The sequence below is a fragment of the Corylus avellana genome, chromosome ca10, assembly GCF_901000735.1.
Source record: "Corylus avellana chromosome ca10, CavTom2PMs-1.0".
NCBI lineage: Eukaryota > Viridiplantae > Streptophyta > Magnoliopsida > Fagales > Betulaceae > Corylus > Corylus avellana.
This window is the reverse complement of record NC_081550.1, coordinates 20,430,606-20,449,616: the sequence shown is the minus strand read 5'-3', so window position 1 is coordinate 20,449,616 and position 19,011 is coordinate 20,430,606. Positions and strand designations below refer to the sequence as shown.

The 19,011-nt window shown below is 34.6% G+C and overlaps 3 protein-coding genes across 4 annotated transcripts in view; all 3 read right to left on the bottom strand.

The window, feature by feature from the left end:
• Positions 1–2,687, bottom strand: part of LOC132163140 (disease resistance protein RML1A-like) — a 5,175-nt gene extending 2,488 nt beyond the window's left edge. The window contains exons 1-2 of the mRNA XM_059573332.1: positions 2,574–2,687; positions 1,659–2,169 (exon numbers count right to left, since the gene is read on the bottom strand). Of these exons, the coding sequence (XP_059429315.1) occupies positions 1,659–2,169; positions 2,574–2,687 (625 nt within the window). The remainder of the gene's footprint in view (positions 1–1,658; positions 2,170–2,573) is intronic.
• LOC132163621 (disease resistance protein RPV1-like) overlaps positions 1–2,795 on the bottom strand; it is a 27,314-nt gene extending 24,519 nt beyond the window's left edge. The window contains exons 1-2 of the mRNA XM_059573979.1: positions 2,574–2,795; positions 1,646–2,150 (exon numbers count right to left, since the gene is read on the bottom strand). The gene's annotated coding sequence lies outside the window, so the exon portion shown is untranslated. The remainder of the gene's footprint in view (positions 1–1,645; positions 2,151–2,573) is intronic.
• A 3,060-nt stretch (positions 2,796–5,855) lies between these two features.
• On the bottom strand, positions 5,856–17,460 carry LOC132163620 (disease resistance protein RPV1-like). Of its 2 annotated transcripts, XM_059573977.1 has the most exons (8): positions 17,123–17,460; positions 13,884–14,388; positions 10,529–11,621; positions 9,914–10,189; positions 8,211–9,806; positions 7,598–8,127; positions 6,869–7,064; positions 5,856–6,758 (listed from the first exon to the last, which is right to left on the bottom strand). In XM_059573977.1, exons 1-6 carry the CDS (start codon positions 17,232–17,234, stop codon positions 7,645–7,647), a joined length of 4,065 nt encoding a protein of 1,354 aa, XP_059429960.1. In that variant the 5' UTR covers positions 17,235–17,460; the 3' UTR covers positions 5,856–6,758; positions 6,869–7,064; positions 7,598–7,644. The 2 variants fall into 2 exon arrangements, with proteins under 2 accessions (XP_059429960.1, XP_059429961.1); XM_059573978.1 differs by lacking the exon at positions 9,914–10,189.
• Between the last annotated feature and the right edge of the window lie 1,551 nt (positions 17,461–19,011).

Below are 19,011 nucleotides of genomic sequence, written 5' to 3'. Positions count from 1 at the left end.
TTTTTTTTTTTTTTTTCTTTTCTTTTAGTACATTTTACACTAAATTCAGCGAAATGATGGTGATAGAGAGTTTCCTATTGTTGTTTTTGGTATGAGGTATGACAATTTTCTTATTTATGTCGTTGTTCATCAAGTTTTTTTTCGTTTTTATCTTTTTTCTATGTAAGCACATTTTTTACATGTGTAATTGATTGATGACAGTTGAGGAAACATATATCTTTTCTATTATAATAGTATTTTTCATTTTCTATTTGTTTGCCTTTATTTTATGTGGTTCTATTCTTCCGTTTACGTTTTTTGTCCTTATTTTCTGTTCTATTTTATATATAATTTTTTATTCAAATTGCTTAATTTTCCTTTTGTAAATTTTAAATTGAATTCAGGAAAATGATGGTGAGAGAGTGTTTCCTGTTCTGTTTCCTTTTTTTCTAATTTATATATTATTTTTTATTTCTGTTCTCAAAGTAGTTTCTTTTATGTTATATATATATATATTTCTTGGAAAATTTGTTGATGATGAGAAAGTTCGACAATTGAAAGGTAAAGGTTTACCAGTAGAAGTATGTGTTGAGTGATATTATGTCCTTTTGATCATTAGGAATATTTGCAAGACTTATTTTGGTACTTATAAGATTGTAAAAATTGAGTTTTTATATTGAGTATTGTTAAAGCATTTTGGTTATTTTCTAAAACTTCATGCCAATCTTTTCCATTTATGTCTTTGTTTTTTGGTGCATCAATTTTAATGTCATCGTTTTTTTCCTTTTTTTTTTTAGAAAAAGAAAACCACCAACATTCTCATATATTTTTTTAAAAAAGAAAGATTTACAAAATGATTAAGCAAACTCGAATCACATATCAACATTCTCATATATTTTTTTTTTAGTACACGTCTTTTTGTTTTGTCAGTGTAATAGAAATATTTCTTGAAAATGTTGTCGATGAGGAGAATGTTGAAATGCTGAAAGAAAGGTAGTCTAGAGAAAAAAGTATTTTGCAGTAGAGGAGAAGTTGTATTATTGTTTTTTTTTTTCAAAAAAAAAAAAAATTATTACTGTTGGGATAATATTTTAAAAAAAGTTCTATTATGTCACAGATAATATTTTAAAGAATTTTCAAGTAAATTATATTGAAAAAAACCCGTGCATAGAGTGGGTTATAGGCCAGTTTGAGAAATTTTATCAAATTTATTGACAATTATCATTTAAATATATTTCTATATAATTTCTTCTCCTATTGACATGCCATGAAACAATTTTGTGTTTCTTCTAGTAGAAAAAGCTATTAACTGTTTTGCGCAAATTATGGTTACAATACCTTTCCTCTTTTAAGCGTCCGATGTTTTATCTAAAAAGCAATCATAGACTTGATAATTCTAGAGAAAAAAAAAAAAACTTTGTCTCGATCTAGATGCCATTATCTCGATATACTAATAGAGTGGGCATGAAATAGAAAATCATCAATTGATTCTGCTCAAACACTAATTTTCTTCAATCCATTTAGAAGTAAAAACCAGTTTTATCAAAAAAACCATTTAGTTTAATGTCAGTTTTTATCAATTTTTGTCTAAAATCTAAAAGAAAAGGACAATAAAATAAAATAAAAATAAATGCATGAAAATGTAGAAGAGTATATAGCATAGTACCCATTTGCAACACTTTCAAGGTCCCAGCCGGAACAATTCGCAGCTTCAGTAAGAGCTTCTCTCCACTTCCACACCCTCTCCTTATCAGTATGAAACCGTTCTTCATGCCTAACAAAGGCTTCCGCAAAAGTTCCTATCTGTTTTCGAACATCCGAGGGGTCCACGTGATAAAATATCGGAAGAAGAGTGTGGCCTATGGTATTCTTACAGTGCACGATCTCAACAAGTTCATCAAGGCACCACCTGGAAGAAGCATAGCCTTTGGAAAAAACTACAACAGAAATTTTTGATCCACGAATCGCATTCAGTAGTTCGGTAGAGATCGTTTCTCCTCTTCGAAGCTCCTCGTCATCTCGAAAGGTACGAATTCCGACTCTCTCCAAGGCGGAATAAAGGTGATCAGTGAAGTTTTTACGGGTGTCTTCACCTCTGAAACTTAAGAACACATCGTAATTCCAATGAGGTTTGGAAAATGAGGTACTTGTTGTGGTTGAGCTTGACCGAACTGCAAAAGGAGAAAACTCCTGTGAGAAACAGGGGTAGAGCATGTATAATGGGTGCAATCAAGATTTTCCTTTTGTTTTGTTTGTTTGTTTTTTTTTTTTTTTCATTCAAATTAAAAAATGAGAAGCCAAAGGAAATGGAAGTGGAAATGAAAATTTTTTTTTCGGTCTCTCAAATGAGTTTCTCTGTCTCTCTCTCTCCCCCTGAGAATGGATGAAGAAGACTACAGTATATCTGGCTTTCGTTGGAGCTGTCTGCTAAATTTTGTGGGAGCATCTACATCTTATTTTAAAAAATTTTAATGTGTTTTTAAAAATTAGTTCTTTAAGTTGTGTTTTCCGGGCTAATCCAGGCAAAATACACAAATACAAATGCATACACCTAACCATTTCTATTTGATCTGTGAGTGCTGCGAAAACAGTACCGTCTTTGTTTGAGCCTTCGAGTGGAGAATCTTGCGAGCCTGGTTTTGCTCTTCGGATTCTGGCTCCCGCTTCCGCTTCAAGCTTCGTCGTACCACACTGCTGATTTGGCCCATGGGCGGTAGAGTGGTAGATAGAGACGGATGGTGGGGGTAGTTTGGGAAAGAAATCGTGGTTTGAGGGCAATATTAGGGGAGAAGTGAGAAGTGTGGGGGAGGTTAACGATTAACGAGAATGGGTTTAAGGCTCAATTTCTGGGTTTGATGGCCGAGACTTGGATTAGGATTTCTGGGTAACCAAAAAACAGAGATTTTGGGTTGAGAGAGAGAGGGAGAGAGAGAGAGAAAGGATCGAAGATGGAAGATGGAGATGACTAAAGCAGCAAGGAGTGTTTATTACACATTGACCACGCAGTTATAACTTATATCCGATTGGCTTTGGCTCTCGGTGGCGATGATTGATTGCGTGGCAGCAACATTCGCCGTCTGTTACGTAGTTTAAGTGACATTGAAACACGCTACAATTGCTCTCACGCACTTTCCTAGCACCTTCAAACGCTACAATTGCATCCTGCCGTAGAGAAAGTGAATGAGAAATAAAAAAAGTTATCTTCTATAATAAAAAAAGTTATCTTCTGTATTTGAGAGACTTTCTGTCTCTGCTGTCGGCCTCTTTTTGACTAAAGCCTCCTCTGCAAAATTTCTCCGAGCTTTCTCCTTGATTGGGTGTGGGTGAATCGAAAGCTGGGCCAGCGGTGAACCAGTGATGAGTGATTGCGAGGAAGCTGCTCCCATTCTGTAATGCGTTTTTTTAATATAAGAAAATACATTTATCCTCTTAGAATTTACATTTCATTTGCAGTTATTTGAAATTTATCATTTTTTTCATTCGAGTTTTCTAAGCTGAAATATTACGTCCATTTTCTTGAAGATTTTCCTTTTCTTTTTTTTTCTTATTCAATGAAGGGTAGGGGAAAAGGGAAATTACAAGAAACAGAAATGAAAATGACATAGCCTTCCGAGAAACAGGAACAATCGGAATGGGTCAACTGAAGACCCGGCCCATCAAGAGAACTTAAACGGCCCAAAGAGGCTGTAATAAATGGCAAAATTCCGTTAACGGAATAAAACCCATCAGGGTTGCCATCACGACCATCGGAAGAAGAAACCAAAACCAACCATCAGTAGTTGGTAAATAAAGGAAAAGCTCTATCAAAAAGCAAAAGAGCGGACAATTCAAGGAACTAGCCGAAAAATAGAAATACAAAGAATAGAAAATTACAAGGAAAAGTAAATGAAAAGCAGAAAAAAAAAAATAAAAAAATCACAGAACAGCAACACCAGCAAAGGATAAGGCGGAGGAAGGCTACTAGTCCTAGCGTGTGGAAGGCGTTGATCGACGCGTGGAACACACGCCCCGACAGGGGATGCCGGGAGTTGGTGGAAAGCCACATGAATGGCAGGCGGCACCGGTGGGAGGCCGGGGAGGGCAGCGCGCGCTACAAACAGCAATCTACGCATCGGCGCGTGCATGACATGCGCTCGCAAGTAAGATCTATTCGCAAGTAAGATTTTCCACTCATTTGACTCATAGCTCTAGCCTTTATTCTCTTGTAGTTGTGGGGAAACATCTAAAATTTCATAAAATTATAAAGCCTATTTTATTTAATGCGGCGTTCTATGTGCAAGTCTAGTAGTAAATCATCTTTACTTTACCATGCTCATAAAAATTTAATTGTCTAATTTGAACTTGAATTGAACTGAGTTTGTTTCAGTACCCGATTCGACTTAAATGGCATTCTCATCAAGCATTTAAAGTATTTTTTTATTCATTTATTTTAAGTGAGGTCTAGCAACGACTTTTTTCTCTGCTGCTTTATACGGTTGAAAGTTGAATTTTCGAATCCCCCTCCCCTTCTCGTGTGGGTATGTCAAAAAAAAAATAAAATAAAATTATTCATTTGCTTTCTTCAATGTACTTTTGATATGATGTACATATTTGAAGGCTCACCATAACATTTAAGTGTGTCAATGATTTTGCAGTATTCACACAGATATTTGTCTGCTAACAAGCCGGATTTAAAGGGTCCAAAATCAATGTGATTGAAAGTGCAAAAATGTGTCCAGAGTGCGAGTCCGTTGGATTAGCCACTTGGATTGCTCTTGCTCAAATCTTGATAGAATATGTCATTGAATTAGGTTTCCATCTTTGTATAAAAAATCTGTATGGTTTCTGCCATTACCTGAAAAATTTCAGCTATCTGGTAGTCAAGCCATCTGGCTTCTACATTGCTCTTACAGGACATATGTATCAGCTTTTCACAATCATATGCCATCTCTATACCCTTAAAAGCTGGGGAGAATAGATGACACTTTAAGAAAGTAAAGCAGATCATCTTTTCCCAAACAGATCATCTTTTCCTTTTCCCTTTCCCTCATCTGAATACAAATAAAAAATAAAAAAAAATAAAAAAAAAAGTCAACTTTATCAATCTGCGAGGATTATATTTCATTTATCATTTCTTCACATTTGTGACGCTGGGCTTAAAAACAACATCCTTCAATATCAACGAACAAGAGGTACTTGGGAGATAACAAAAGTATTGGGCGGCTATGGATCACAGAGAAGCACAAGGTTGGGGTATAAGACCTCAAATTGGGTGATTCAGGATGCACAAAAGCCAACAGAGGACTTTCGGAAGAAAACAAATATTATTTTCTTATTCCATACTCAAACACGTCAAAATCATTGCAACTTTTATTAAAAACATAATTAAGGGATTCAACAATCCACCCTCACCTATACTGGGGAAATCTTTTTTCCATACTAATGAACCATAGATGGATTTTATTAGGATACACTGGAACGAAGAAAATATATCAAATTGCAATTTCTATTACAAAAAAATATTATAATCTTTTAGTATGACTATAATATAACATATTAAGACACCACTCAAATCAAAAGTTTAAGCATATGAGTTTTAAGCAAATTATACTATATTAATAACTCACGCTTGTAACATCATTTCAATGTGGGACTCAACCTTTTTACTTTCACACATAAATATATTATTAACAAATACAATATGATATCTTTACTGCATATAACTTATTGTATATAATAGAAAAAAGGAAAAGAAAGAAAAAAAAACTAAAACAGTTTCAACACAACTCGGAGTTCTAGAATAACCCCAAGTTTTTATTTTCCTCGTGCTACCTGCATATATCCGAAAGTTTATTTGAAAAAAAGAAAAGAAAAAAGAGACGATCGATGATTCAAACTCATTTCATTTCAGTCCCCAAGTTCATCATGTTTCCATCAATTAGATGCTAGACTACTAAACTACATTAAATACAAAAAACAAATCAACACACTGCTTATTTTTCTCTTGTTTTAAGCCATTCATTTATTCTCCATCGCTACAGCCAAAAAAATAAAAACCATAGCAAAAAGTTATTTTAAAAGGGGTTTGTTTTAAGAGGGAATTGGCATTCAAAAGATCTTGACTCAGACAGTGACAATCAAATTACTAAATCTGTTCATATTTAGGGGCCAAGGTAAAAATCGCCGTACCATTTGAATAAGGTGACACACTGAAGGAAAACATAGTCATGAGTTTCAATAATAGAGTCACATAAATGCCTAGGAAAAAAAAAAAAAAGGTGTCACATAAATGGTAGAAAAATTTGTGGTCATTTGTATCCATATGAAGGTGCCATAAAATTTGGATCTAAATAGGAAGAATGCGCCAAATGACTTCCTCAATGAATAATCTGATTCTCTTGTGGATTTTGGCTTTCTAGAAAGATTTCCTATCCTTGATATCTAAAGAGGTTGAAATTTCTGCTGGTCAAGAAGGTAAGTACTGCAATTACTAATGGAGAACACATTGTGCACGGAAGGAATTGAACATGAAAGCAACTCATCAACACCAATCCTATAAACACAAACAGTGTAGAAGTCTGCATTTTCTCTTCTTTTGAAATGCCTGCTTCCAAACAAAAACCAAAGACTGGCATTGACAGCACTTAAATCCACTGAGGTCAAGAACCTGCTAAGAGACACCAACGATTGTGAGAAATTTACTGTTAAAGATAAAAACTCACTACCTTTCCAGTTATCATGGTATACATGTTGAGCACATCCATGATAGTTGACTCAAATTGTGTTGTTGCATCATAACTCTGTTAAACAGGAAACTTGACTTGCTTAGCAAGCATCATCAGCTACTAAAACCAACAAGGTAGCAGTGGAATCAAGCCAAGCATTAAGAAAACAATCAGAGATCACTTACTCTTGATATGAAGCAATTGTCCAAGGACGGTTCATTCAATGGTTCAAATCTTTCATAGATATCAAGAATATCTCATCAACAGGCCCTACAAGGTTGATTCCTGGTTTATATTTGGTCTGAGGATGGTAGTGAGAATAGGAGAATACATTTTCCCTTCGGAGCAATGTTGTGAGACTAGGAGCAACAGAAAAGTTACCTGCTCAACCATGGAAGGATTACAGAATCAGGCTATCAAGAAACATAACAATAGAAAAGGAGCACAAGAATAAATATCTAACAAGAAGTTATTGCTCTAAGAGCATGTGGGGATTTCCAAAATGCACACTGTGTGAACACCTTTCTTATTTTTGTTTCATTTTTACCAAAAAAATGGATTTCCCCCTTCAAAACAGCTTAATAACTACAGGTAATAAATTTCATCGGCTCAAAAAAAAAAAGTTTAAAGGAAAATAATACAGACAATTATATCCCTTCATGGTTCTAACAGTAGAAGATTAAGTTTGATACTCATAATTGATAAAAATAAAAATACTTGATCATGAAACTAATTGTTTTTTCACCATCATATGAATTTCTAAAACATATCAAGAATTTTCTACAAATAAGTTTTTACTTTCCACAACTTGCTCAAATTTGAGATTTTATGTATGAATCTGAAGAGAGGAAATATGAAATGTTTGAGATAGAAATAATTAGTCCTATAAGGCATCAAAGGATATCTCTCTCTACCTCAACCCTATATTTGGGGCGATCTGTGCTCTTGATTTGCTGATGGGTCAGAGCTCATCATCCCTAGAACTTTCAGCTTTATCTGTAACATTTGGCTCATCAACTAGGAGATGAATTCCCAGTTTCCTCACTTGCATTTCACACTCCATCTCTTCATGCGGGAGTACCTTGACAAACAGCTCTATTTCGTCTCCACTTTTCATCTCAAGTTTAATGTCGTCTCCACTTGTCACCTCTACAAATATATGATCATCACAGCTATAAAAAATGCTTTTACAGCTATCTGCCGTGAAGTACTTAGTGGGATTTCTAGTTTTATTACAGAATCTCCAACCCCAATTATCTGAGTTTCTGGATACTTCCTTGTTTGCTGCATAAACAACACAAAGAAGCACCTTGCTGATTTGACCATCCAAAAAGGAAGGTACACGAAAGGATATTAAAGAACCGATTATCTGATGGCTAAACCAATTGGGAATCTCACTTCCGGGGAGGCAAAGGGAACAACCGTCATCTGCCTTGCACATCATCTATTTCAAAAAAATGTTTGTGTCATAAAATGAGAGAGAGAGAGAGAGAGAGAGAGAGAGAGAGAGAGAGAGAGAGAGAGAACCTGGATAGCACTATTCCTAAAATCATTTGCTAGATTGTTGCACCTTCCCATGAAAACCGTTGTTCCAGATCGCACACTGTTCAAACTTTGAATCTCAACCAGCTTGTGGCAATTATTAAGGGAGAAAGACGATGAAATCTTGTTGGTCAAAATTAAGATTCTTTCCAATGATGTGCAGCCATTTGCATTCAAAGCTGGTACACTTGTGCAGAATGAGATTGATTGAAGAGTAGTACACTCATGCAAAGACAAATCCTGTAATCTAGGAAGGCGGCTGATACAACTAGGTAAGTTATGAAAATTGTTTCTTGATAAATCCAGCACCATGAGTGAAGATAAACAACCAAATTCAATGGGAAATTCATTTTCAGACAAATTGCACCCATCGAGAACTAGTTGGCTCACGCCTGTCAAAGAACATATTTCATAAATGGAAGGCAACAAACTTATGTGGTTGGAGCTTTTGGGTGATATCCATGATGATGATGGTCTTCCACATTCAAATGATGATATAATTCCGGGATTCCTCGAAAGACCCAAGGGGGATGGTTGTTGCATAATAGCAATTTTGTTTGCGTGCAAGCATTTTAAAGCCTTCATATTCCCCATTTGCTCTGGTAACTTGTCAAGTTCTAAGCAGTCAGACAAGTTAAGAGTTTCAAGAAGTTCTAAGTTAGAAATACTATTTGGAAGATTCCTAAGCTTCTTGCATCCAAATAAAGTTAGGTAATTAAGCCTTTTTAGAAGTCCAACAGACTCGTGAACCTCAACCAAGTTGGTACAACCTTCAAGTATCAGCTCCTTTAGACGTGAGTTTTGTAAGAACTCTGGTGATTCGATGAGACATTCACATCTACGTAATGATAAAGTTTCAAGGTTCTTCAAAAGGCTAAACGAGGATGGTAGTTGCTTAATAGCAATGTTATTTGCAGACATCTTCGTTAAAGCCGTCATATTTCCCAATTGCTCTGGTAACTTGTCAAGTTCTAAGCAGTTAGACAAGTCAAGAGTTTCAAGAAGTTGTAAGTTAGAAATGCTATTTGGAAGATTCCTAAGCCTCTTGCATCCACCTAAGTTTAGGGAAACAAGTCTTTTTAGAAGTCCAATAGACTCGTGAACCTTAACCAAGTTTGTACAACCTTCAAGTATCAGTTCCTTTAGACGTGAGGTTTGTAAGAACTCTGGTGATTCAATGAGACATTCACATCTACGTAATGATAAAGTTTCGAGATTCTTCAAAAGGCTAAACGAGGATGGTAGTTGCTTAATAGCAATGTTATCCGCACGCATCTTCGTTAAAGCCGTCATATTCCCCAATTGCTCTGGTAACTTTTCAAGATTAAAGCACTCAGACAAGACAAGAGTTTGAAGAGATTCTAAGTTAGAAATGCTGCTTGGAAGATTCCTAAGGTTCTCGCAACTTTGTAAATTCAGCAAAACAAGTCTTTTGAGATATCCAATAGACTCATGAACCCGAACCAAGCTTGTGCAACCCTCAAGTATTAGTATCTCCAATTGTGGGACTTGCGAGAAGTTAGGCAATTTAGGGAGATATTTGGAATTGCTGAGATTAAGGACCTTTAACATGTTGAATATCTGTAAAACAAAAACAAAAAAAAAAAAAAAAGGAGAAAAAAAAGGTTCTTGTTAGTAATATACTTAACATTAATAGTGAAAAAAAGACACTACAAGATTTGTTATACTTTTTTTTTCTTCCAAACTTGTTTGACATTACTATGTTGCATGTCAAGAATAACAAGATTCTCTAGATGAAAACTCTGTGGTAGAAATTCCAACGGACACTCATGCCAACAAAGCCATTTTAGCTCTTTAGAGAGATGTTCATAAGATCCTCTGAGATGTACAGAATTGATTTGGAGCAATCTCAAATTCTTCATATTTGTAAATGCTTTAGTTTTCAAATGTACATCTTCAAGTATAGGGAGATTTAAGATGACGCCCTCAACTGTTTCCGATCCCTAGCAAAAAAGATGGTTGGATTAGCAATGTACATCCACATCTTGTGAAAAGCTAGAATAACTTTGAACTATAACATGCCTATATATTCTCACCACTATTTAAAAATGAATACTAAAGTGATTTGAACGCAATTGCATACCATTTAAATGTTGTAAACAACCTGGCTTGATTACGAGAAGTTTTGCATTTAAATTCATTCAAATGAGTTATGTCAATATATTATACAAACTATGAAGCATGCTTGGAAAAAAAGCAAATCTCTCACACATAACTACTGTGCATTATGTATGTGTGTATGTGTATGTTTATGTGTGTATATATAAATGAACGCCTCTTACCATATGTTTGTGTAGTACATTTAAGACATCCTTGTGAAACCACAACCTACTACGTTTTCCTGGATATTTGGGTGATTCTTCACAAACAATTTCCCTTCCCATATCTCGAACCAGATTATGCATCTTCAACTCATTTTGGCATTCAATTGTTACAAGTGACCTCTGAATGAGAATAGGCATACCAATCCCGGGAAAGAAATTACAACCGTCGAGTATTTTGATGGCATATTCTTTGTCCATACCAACAAAGAAACATGCAATATCAAGGAATATGTCCTTGGTAGAACTGTCCAGTGAATCAAAACTTATTCTAAGTATTTTTTGAATCTTGTCATGAGGAGTTCTTCGTAATTTTTCCAATTCACTTTTCCATTCATCAATGCTTCTTCCTTTGAGAAAAGAACCCAAAACTACAAGAGCTAATGGAAGTCCTCCTGCATACTTCATTGCACTAATTGAAAGCTCCTGGTAATCATTTCTTGGAAGGGCCGTCCCAAAGGCATGATAGGAGAAAAGTCGAAGAGACTCCCAATTATTCAATTCTTCAACCTTATATTTTTTATTTACTTCAAGTTGAGTAAGCAATTGCTCATCCCTTGTTGTTACAATGATTCTACTTCCTGAACCAAACCATTCCTTTTCAACTAACGTGTGTAGTTTTTCAAAATCATCCACATCGTCAAGAATAACAAGAACCTTTTTTCCTTGAATTCTTTCCTTAATTATATTGATTCCTCTATCAACATTACCAATCTTGAAATTCATTTTCAAGATATCATTAAGAAGTTGTTCTTGTAAATGAACTAAGCCATTGGGCTTTTCTGAACTTTCTTTAAGGTTTGAAAGAAAACTACTTCCTTCAAATGCAACACATATTTCATTATAGACAGCTTTTACTAGGGTTGTTTTGCCTATTCCACCCATTCCATAAATGCCCACAATGCAAACGTCACTTGTTCCAAGATTTAATAAATCTTTAATATGATGAACACGAGACTCTATTCCTATTGGGTGTCTAGCGACATCCAAGCGAGCTGGGTTCACTTTACACAAAACTTCTTCAACGATTTCTTTGATGAATCTTGATTCATACCTGATTATTATGATTCAAATAGAAAATAAAACAACAAAGTAAGTACAAGTAAAGAAAAAGAAGAAAGAAAATTATGACTCATGAGTATCAAATAGATGTTATTATCCGAGTCATTTGAGAACAATAAGTCATGAAAACAATTAAAAATTAGGTTTTATCAAATTTATTGATAATTATTATTTAAATATTTTTCTAGATAATTTATTCTCCTGTTCTCATGCCATAAAACAATTTTTTTTTTTTTTTTGCTACTAGAAAAAGCCATTGACTGTTTCACACAAAGTATGGTTATCCTCTCAAGTGTACGTTATTTTATCTAAGGCTCCGTTTACTTCGACGTAAAATGATTTCCGTCGAAAAATATTTTTAGGGAAGTCATTTTTCTTGAAAATGTTTTCCGCCGAAAACATTTTACGGTGTTTACTGCGCGCACGGAAAATCAATTTTTTTTAATATTTTCATTTAATTATATTAACCTATAAAATGTAATTTTTATTCACAATATAAAAATATTAATATAAAATAATTTATGTTTGATTGTTAAAATTTGACAAAAACAATCAACCTAACTGAGAATATTTTTGGATTTTCCATTTTTTGAGAAAAAGAAAATAGAAAAATAGAAAACGTATTTTGAAAGTACTGTATCTAAAATGTCCATACATCTAGGTTAAATTGAACACATGAATAGGAATAAGAACTAATTACAAGATAAAAGGCATAAACCGAGATATCAAACAATTAAGAAATGAAAATATATGCTTATAATAAAAATAAGATAATTGGAGTGAATTACAACACTCGAACATAGAAAAAAACAAATGCATAAAATAAACCATTCTTCATTACATCGCTGCCGCGCGCACTTGGCCAATGACAGCTGCAGCTGCTGCTGCTGCTTGTCACTTCGGTCCATGGAGAGCAAGAAAATCTAGAGAGAAAAATGGTAAAAGAGAGAAAAAGAGGACAGAGGTGGTGGTGGTGAGGTTGAGGGAGTGAACTGGGAGAGAGAGAAAGAGAGAGACAAAGACAGAGACCCAGTTGGTGATGTTGTTGTTGGTGAACTTCTTCTTTGGCCATTTTCGTCAAACAGTTGGTGTTCAAAGCCATGGATTGCAATTGCCAAAGTAACTGGGCCTCTCTTGTGAAAAAGGTTTCAAGTAAACCACTTTTGCACGACTACAATTCTTTTTGGCTCCCTTTTTACATAAGAGGCAGAGGGGGCGTGATGAATTTTTCTACAAACATGAACCAAAGTGGGCAGAACCACGAGAAATTCAAAACAATCATAGCCAAATTCAACCATAAACAGAGCTAAAGCATTTATTCTCTACTCTCTTCCCATAATCGCATCCCATATTCTCTTCGCAGCCAGTCAGAGCAATTCAAGGCAAAAAGCAAGAAAAACTCCAAAAATTAAACACCAAAACAACTCTAGAAGTTCTCATTTTCCAAAATCCACACCATAGACCCAAAACCCAATCTGTCCCAACTGATTGATACGAGAGTAAAACACAATCGCAGATCTGATACATTAATAGGGAAAGAAACCAAAATCAAAATGCTCCATGAATTCTAGTTGTCCAACAGAGAAAGAAACCAAAATCAAAATGCTCCATGAATCGCTCCATACATACAATTCAACAAAGAAAGAGAGAGATGAGTATCTGCTTCGGATTTGAAGCGTGAAGCTCAGCCGAGAGAGAGAGAGGAGTTGTGCAGCCTGTGTGTGTTGAGCGTGAAGGTGAAGGAGAAGTTGTAGCTGTGCGTGAGGGTGAAGAGAAATCGTCGGGTTTTTTTGTTTTTATTTCTAATCAGAAGAGCGTCGAGTTGCAGGGAAAATGGTTTACGAAATTAAAAATTGTAAACCATTTTCCTGAAAATGTAAAGGGTTTTTGGTCAAACCGAAAATGATTTCGGTTTGACCACTATTTTACGTTGAAGTAAACACCGTAAAATGCAAAAATTATTTTCTAGAAATCATTTTACGTCGAAGTAAACGGAGCGTAAAACGAAATCCTATACTTGATAGCTTTAGAAGAAAGGTTTGTCTCTAGATGGCACGACCTTGAGATACTGATAGAGTAGGCACGAAACATAAAATCATCAACTGATTCAACTTAAACATTAATTTTCTTCAATCCATTTAGCTTAATGTCACATGTTATCAAATTTTGTCTGAAATTTAAATAGAAAAAAAGAGAACGACAATAAAATAAAATAAAATAAATGCATGAAAAAGTAGAGTCCATAGCATAATACCCATTTGCAATGCTTTCGAGATCCCAACCGGAACAATTCGCAGCTTCATTAAGAGCTTTCCTCCACCTTTGTATCCTCTCCATATCACTTTGATACCGCTTTTCATGCCTAGAAAAGGCTTCTGCAAAAGTTCCTGTTTGTTTTCGAACATCCGAGGGATCCACATGATAAAATATTGGAAGAAGAGTGTGGCCTATAATATTCTTACAATGCACGATCTCCACAAGTTCATCAAGGCACCACCTAGAAGAAGCATAGCCTTTGGAGAAAACCACAATGGAAATTTTTGATTCACGAATCGCATTGAGTAGTTCAGTAGAGATGGTCTTCCCTCTTCCAAGCTCCTCATCATCTCGGAAGGTACGTATTCCGACTCCATCCAAGGCAGAGTAGAGGTGATCGGTGAAGTTTTTGCGGGTGTCTTCACCTCTGAAACTCAGGAAGACATCATAATTCCAATGAGGTCTAGAAAAGGAGGTGCTTGTTGTGGTTGAGTTTGATTGGACTGCAAAAGGAGACAAATTCTGTGAGAAATTGGAGGGGTAGAGCCTGTATAATGAGTGCAATCAAGATTTTCCTGTTCTTTTTCTTTTTTCTAAATTGAAAAATGAGAAAGATTTAGGGAAAAGTCTTCATACCCTCTTAAACTATCACTCAATTGACAATGTCATTTCCAAACTTTCAATTGGGACAATATCTTTCTCTCTCCCAAAAAAAAAAAACTATCAAGAAATTGTCAATATACCCCAATGACAAAAATATCCTTAGTAAAATAAAATAAAATAATCTAAACAAAAAAAATCCCTAAGGCCACTTTGACCGCCATCATCGAGTGAGTGGTGGGGGCCTCTTCATGGGTTCTCCATTATGCACAACATGACAGCATTGGGGTTGAAGGTTTGGCAGGAGGGACATTAGTAGGAGCTTGTTTTGTTCAGCCGTATTTGCAAAAAAAGGAAGTGTTGGTACAAGTGTGGAGGACAGGTGGGTGACCGATCACCTCTTAGATGCCCACATAAGAATGCTATCCCCAAATTGCTTGAGGAGTCCAGCATTTGTTACAATCTGTACAGTTAATGGCTTGGACAATTGGCAGCAAAATTTTCAGTGCAAAAATCACAACTTGGACCTCATAAGCCACATTCATCTTAGACTTGATGTGCAAATGATGCGATTCGAGGGGTTGGGTCTTCCATTGGAGGCCCCATATAGCGGGGGCAGAATTTGGTAGGTTCACCACTGGCAAATTAAAGGAGAGCACCCCTTCTTGGACAAGATAAAAGGTTGTGATTGGCTAAGCATTTCCGGTAGATTCCCTATAACCCATTATCTTCTCTACTTATAAGAAAAATGTCAAAAAAATCACATAAAACCACCCACATCAAATACCCTATCAATTTCCTAAGTTTTGAGAATTCTACAGTTCTACCCAATATGTAAGGAACCAAAAGAGCTTCCCTATTGCTTCCTTATGCATTATTTTAATACAAATTATTTTTCACTCCTCTCTCATCTCTCATCTCTTTACTTTCCATTGAGGATTGTTTTGAAACTTTGTAAAAAATTGAAGGGTAAGTAGGAACTTATATTTTGTAAAGAAAGAATATTTAATTGATGAAGGAAAAGATAAAGGTAGTTATTGTGAAGCGTATTTGAATAGAAAAGCAAAAAATAGTTTTATTACCTAAATTTAGAGAAGATCAAAGAGAAACTGCTGAGAATGCTAATGAGAGAAAATGGATGAACTCACAAGATGATTATGAGAGACATGACAGAATTGACTATCGGGAGTAGACGACTGTAGAATGGAAAGAACTCTTTCTTCAAAATTTGAGTCAGAAATAATCGGTTTGGAGAATGAAGGGATGGTCACAGTTCCCTTCACTGCGGTAGCTGGTAATGAAGGGAGAGTTTGTCAACATTTGCGGGTGGCCACCCCCCTAAGCTTCTTCGTTTTTACGTTTTTTCTTTATTCTTTTTTTTTTTTTCAAAAAAAAATGTTTTTTAGTTTTTAGTTTTTTTAGGGTTATTTTCTGGTTTTTTTTTTGTCTTTCTTTTTTTAAAATATAGAATTTATAGGAATTTTTTGTATTATTGAAAAAAAAAAAATAGGGTTAATTTTATCTTTTTACTGATTTTGAGGAACATTGACAATTTTTTAGTATTTTAGGGAGAACATTGTCTCAATTGATAATTTGAATGTAGCATTGTCAATTGGATGATATTTGAGGAGATATGTGGACTTTTTCTAAAAATTTATTAAACATAATTCTAAATGCAAATTGATTTTTGGAAAAACTTTACTTAAACCTATAAACTTTCATTTTTTAGCAATCAATCCTAAAGTTTAAAAATTCTTAATTTAATGCATCTAACTTTAAAAAATGTATAATGTTACCCATCGGTGGGGATTTTCAAATAAATCCTAATGGAGGACACCAAAATATCCAAAAAAAAAAAAAAAAAAATCATGTTTAAAAATTAAAAAAAGTAAATAGAAAAAAGAAAACATTTGCTACCCAAGACGTGGGTTCCATTTTTTTGAATTTTTAATAATTTAAAAAATAAATAATTTTTAAATGCAAGGGTAGAAATGGCCTTTCATCTATATTTAGTCTGATTTAACTCCAAATCCTAATTGGATGGGTGACATTACAAACATTTTAAGTTTGATAGACTTAATTGAGAATTTTAAACTTTAAACAACCAAAGTTCAAGAAATTAAGTGAAGTTTCTCTCTTTTTTTTTTTTTTGGAATCATTCAAAACATTGCAAGGATTTAGGCGTGGTCAAGATTTAACAGAATTAGCAAAATACCCACCCATACCTGAATTTTTTTTTTTAAAAAAAAAGTGAGTAATATAGAAATTTTGACTTGATTTAACAAAAAAAACCTAAAGAAATGGTGATACTGAAAAAACAACAAAAAAAAAAGGGATAATTTTCATCCAAAGTGGGTTGGAAAATTTTCCTATTATTGACATTTGTCCTTTTTTTAAAAAAACATGTGAGATGTACATAAGTTTTTAATAAAACTTATTTCAACTTTAGCCTTGGTATTAAAAAAATATTTACATCTCACATGTTAAATAGATACATGTCACTTTTATAGAGTATGTTAAAGAAAATTTTTTCGACCTAATTTGGAGAAAAACTGGCTAATCCAGGCATAACAGACAAAAAAATATGCATACACCTAACCATTTCTATTTGATCTATGAGTGCTGCGAAAACAGTACCGTCTTTGTTTGAGCCTTCGACGTGGAGAATCTTGCGAGCCTGGTTTTGGTCTTCGGATTCCGGCTCCCGCTTCCGCTTCAAGCTTGGTCTCGCACTGATGAACTGGCCCATGTGTTTTAAGAGTGGTATAGATTGAGAGGGATGGCGGGGTAGTTTGGAAAAGAAATCGTGGTTTGGGGGGTAATGTGGGGATGTCAACGAAAATGGATTTAACACTCAGTTTCGAGTTGGATTACGATTTCTGGGTAACGAAAAACAGAGATTTTGGGTTGAGAGGAGGGAAAGTTAGTGAGAGAGAAGGAGAGAAATGATCCAAGGGAGATGACTAAAGCAGCAAGGAGTGTCATATCTATTGAAATATGTTAAAATCTAATAGTATCTCTATATTTTATTCATAAAAGTCTACAAGATGTTACATCATTTTCTTTTTGTTTTGTGTTTCTTCTTAAAAAATAATATGTGGTATCTTGTCATACAGACTTTAATGGATTACCAGTCTATATGACAAGATGTTACATCATTTTTTTTTAAGAAAAAAGACAAAATAAATAGAAGATAATATGACATTTTGTCATATAGACTTTTATGGACAAAATATGAAATTTTTATTAAATTTTAGCATATCTTATGTCCATTGGCTTATGATGATGATTGATTGCGTGGCAACAATAGTAGCCGTCGGTTACGTAGTTTGAGTGACAGCGAACACGCTATAACTGCCACCCATTAAAGTCTACATGACAAGATGCTACATTATTTTTTTAAAAAAAAAAGACAAAAGAAAAAGAAAATAGTATGACATTTTGCCATATAAATTTTTATGAATAAAATATAAAATTTTTATTAGATTTTAGCATATTTAATGTCAATTGGCTTACGGTGATGATTGATTGCGTGGCAGCAACAGTAGCCGTCGGTTTCGTAGTTTGAGCAACAGCGAATCAAGCTATTAACTACCGGTGATCAAATTTGTTTAATGTGAGAGCAAATAAGAATGCTTTGCGTGCATGAACAGCCTTTTTTTTTTTTTTTTAATTAAAATAATAAAATATTATTATTTTTTTATTCTTTGATGCACGCCGGGCGTTTTCTTTAGCATCACCCCGAGAGCAAGTGTTCTCTCTGCTGTATTTGTGACTCTCTCTCTCTTGATGTCTGCCACTTTCTCACTCTTTTTGAGTAACTTTGTCCGCGAAATTTCTCGGAGCTTGCTCTTTTCTTTTTTCTTTTTTTTTCAAGATAAAGCAAAAGATGTTCTACAGATGGGTCGGTGGCTGTATTTGTGACTCTCTCTCTTGATGTCTGCCACTTTCTCACTCTTTTTGACTAACTTTCTCCACGAAATTTCTCGGAGCTTTCTCTTTTCTATTCTTTTTTTCTTTTCTTTTTTTCAGATAAAACAAAAGATCGTCTACAGATGGGTCGGGGGTGATGACTGCTAGCGTGGAGGCTGCTTTGTTATTCTATAATGCGTTTTCTTAATATAATTTATCCTCTTAGAATTTATATTTTATTTGCACTTATTTCAAACTTATCATTTTTTAATCCAACTTTTGTCGGCGTGCGATGTTACTTTCACCCACCCATTAGTAGTAGGCCCATTGCTTTTACCAATAGGCAATAGTAATAGAAGATTGATAAGATGTAAAAAATAAAAATATCAAGAGTTGAATTTGAGGTAAATAATATGAAGATTTTGTTTGGTCCATCGGCTAACAATCTCATAGTAAGACTTGTGTATTAGCTAGACCCCTATGGAGCCTATCACTTTAGGAGCTTTGTATTAAGCCTTTGTGAAGTAACAAAGAGAGCCGCACATTTAAGAGTGGGTTGTTGTAGGTGTGATAAAAAGAGCGACGCAACTCTTCTGTTTTGGGTTTTGAGTAGT

Coding starts and splice junctions, on each gene's coding strand:
- LOC132163620 (XM_059573977.1), bottom strand. CDS start 17,234: ATGGGCCAGTTCATCAGTGCGAGACCAAGCTTGAAGCGGAAGCGGGAG. Junction 9,807..9,913: donor AAGTTTGGAAGAAAAAAAAA/GTATAACAAATC, acceptor TTTGTTTTACAG/ATATTCAACATGTTAAAGGT. Junction 8,128..8,210: donor TTAGGAATAGTGCTATCCAG/GTTCTCTCTCTC, acceptor TTTTTGAAATAG/ATGATGTGCAAGGCAGATGA.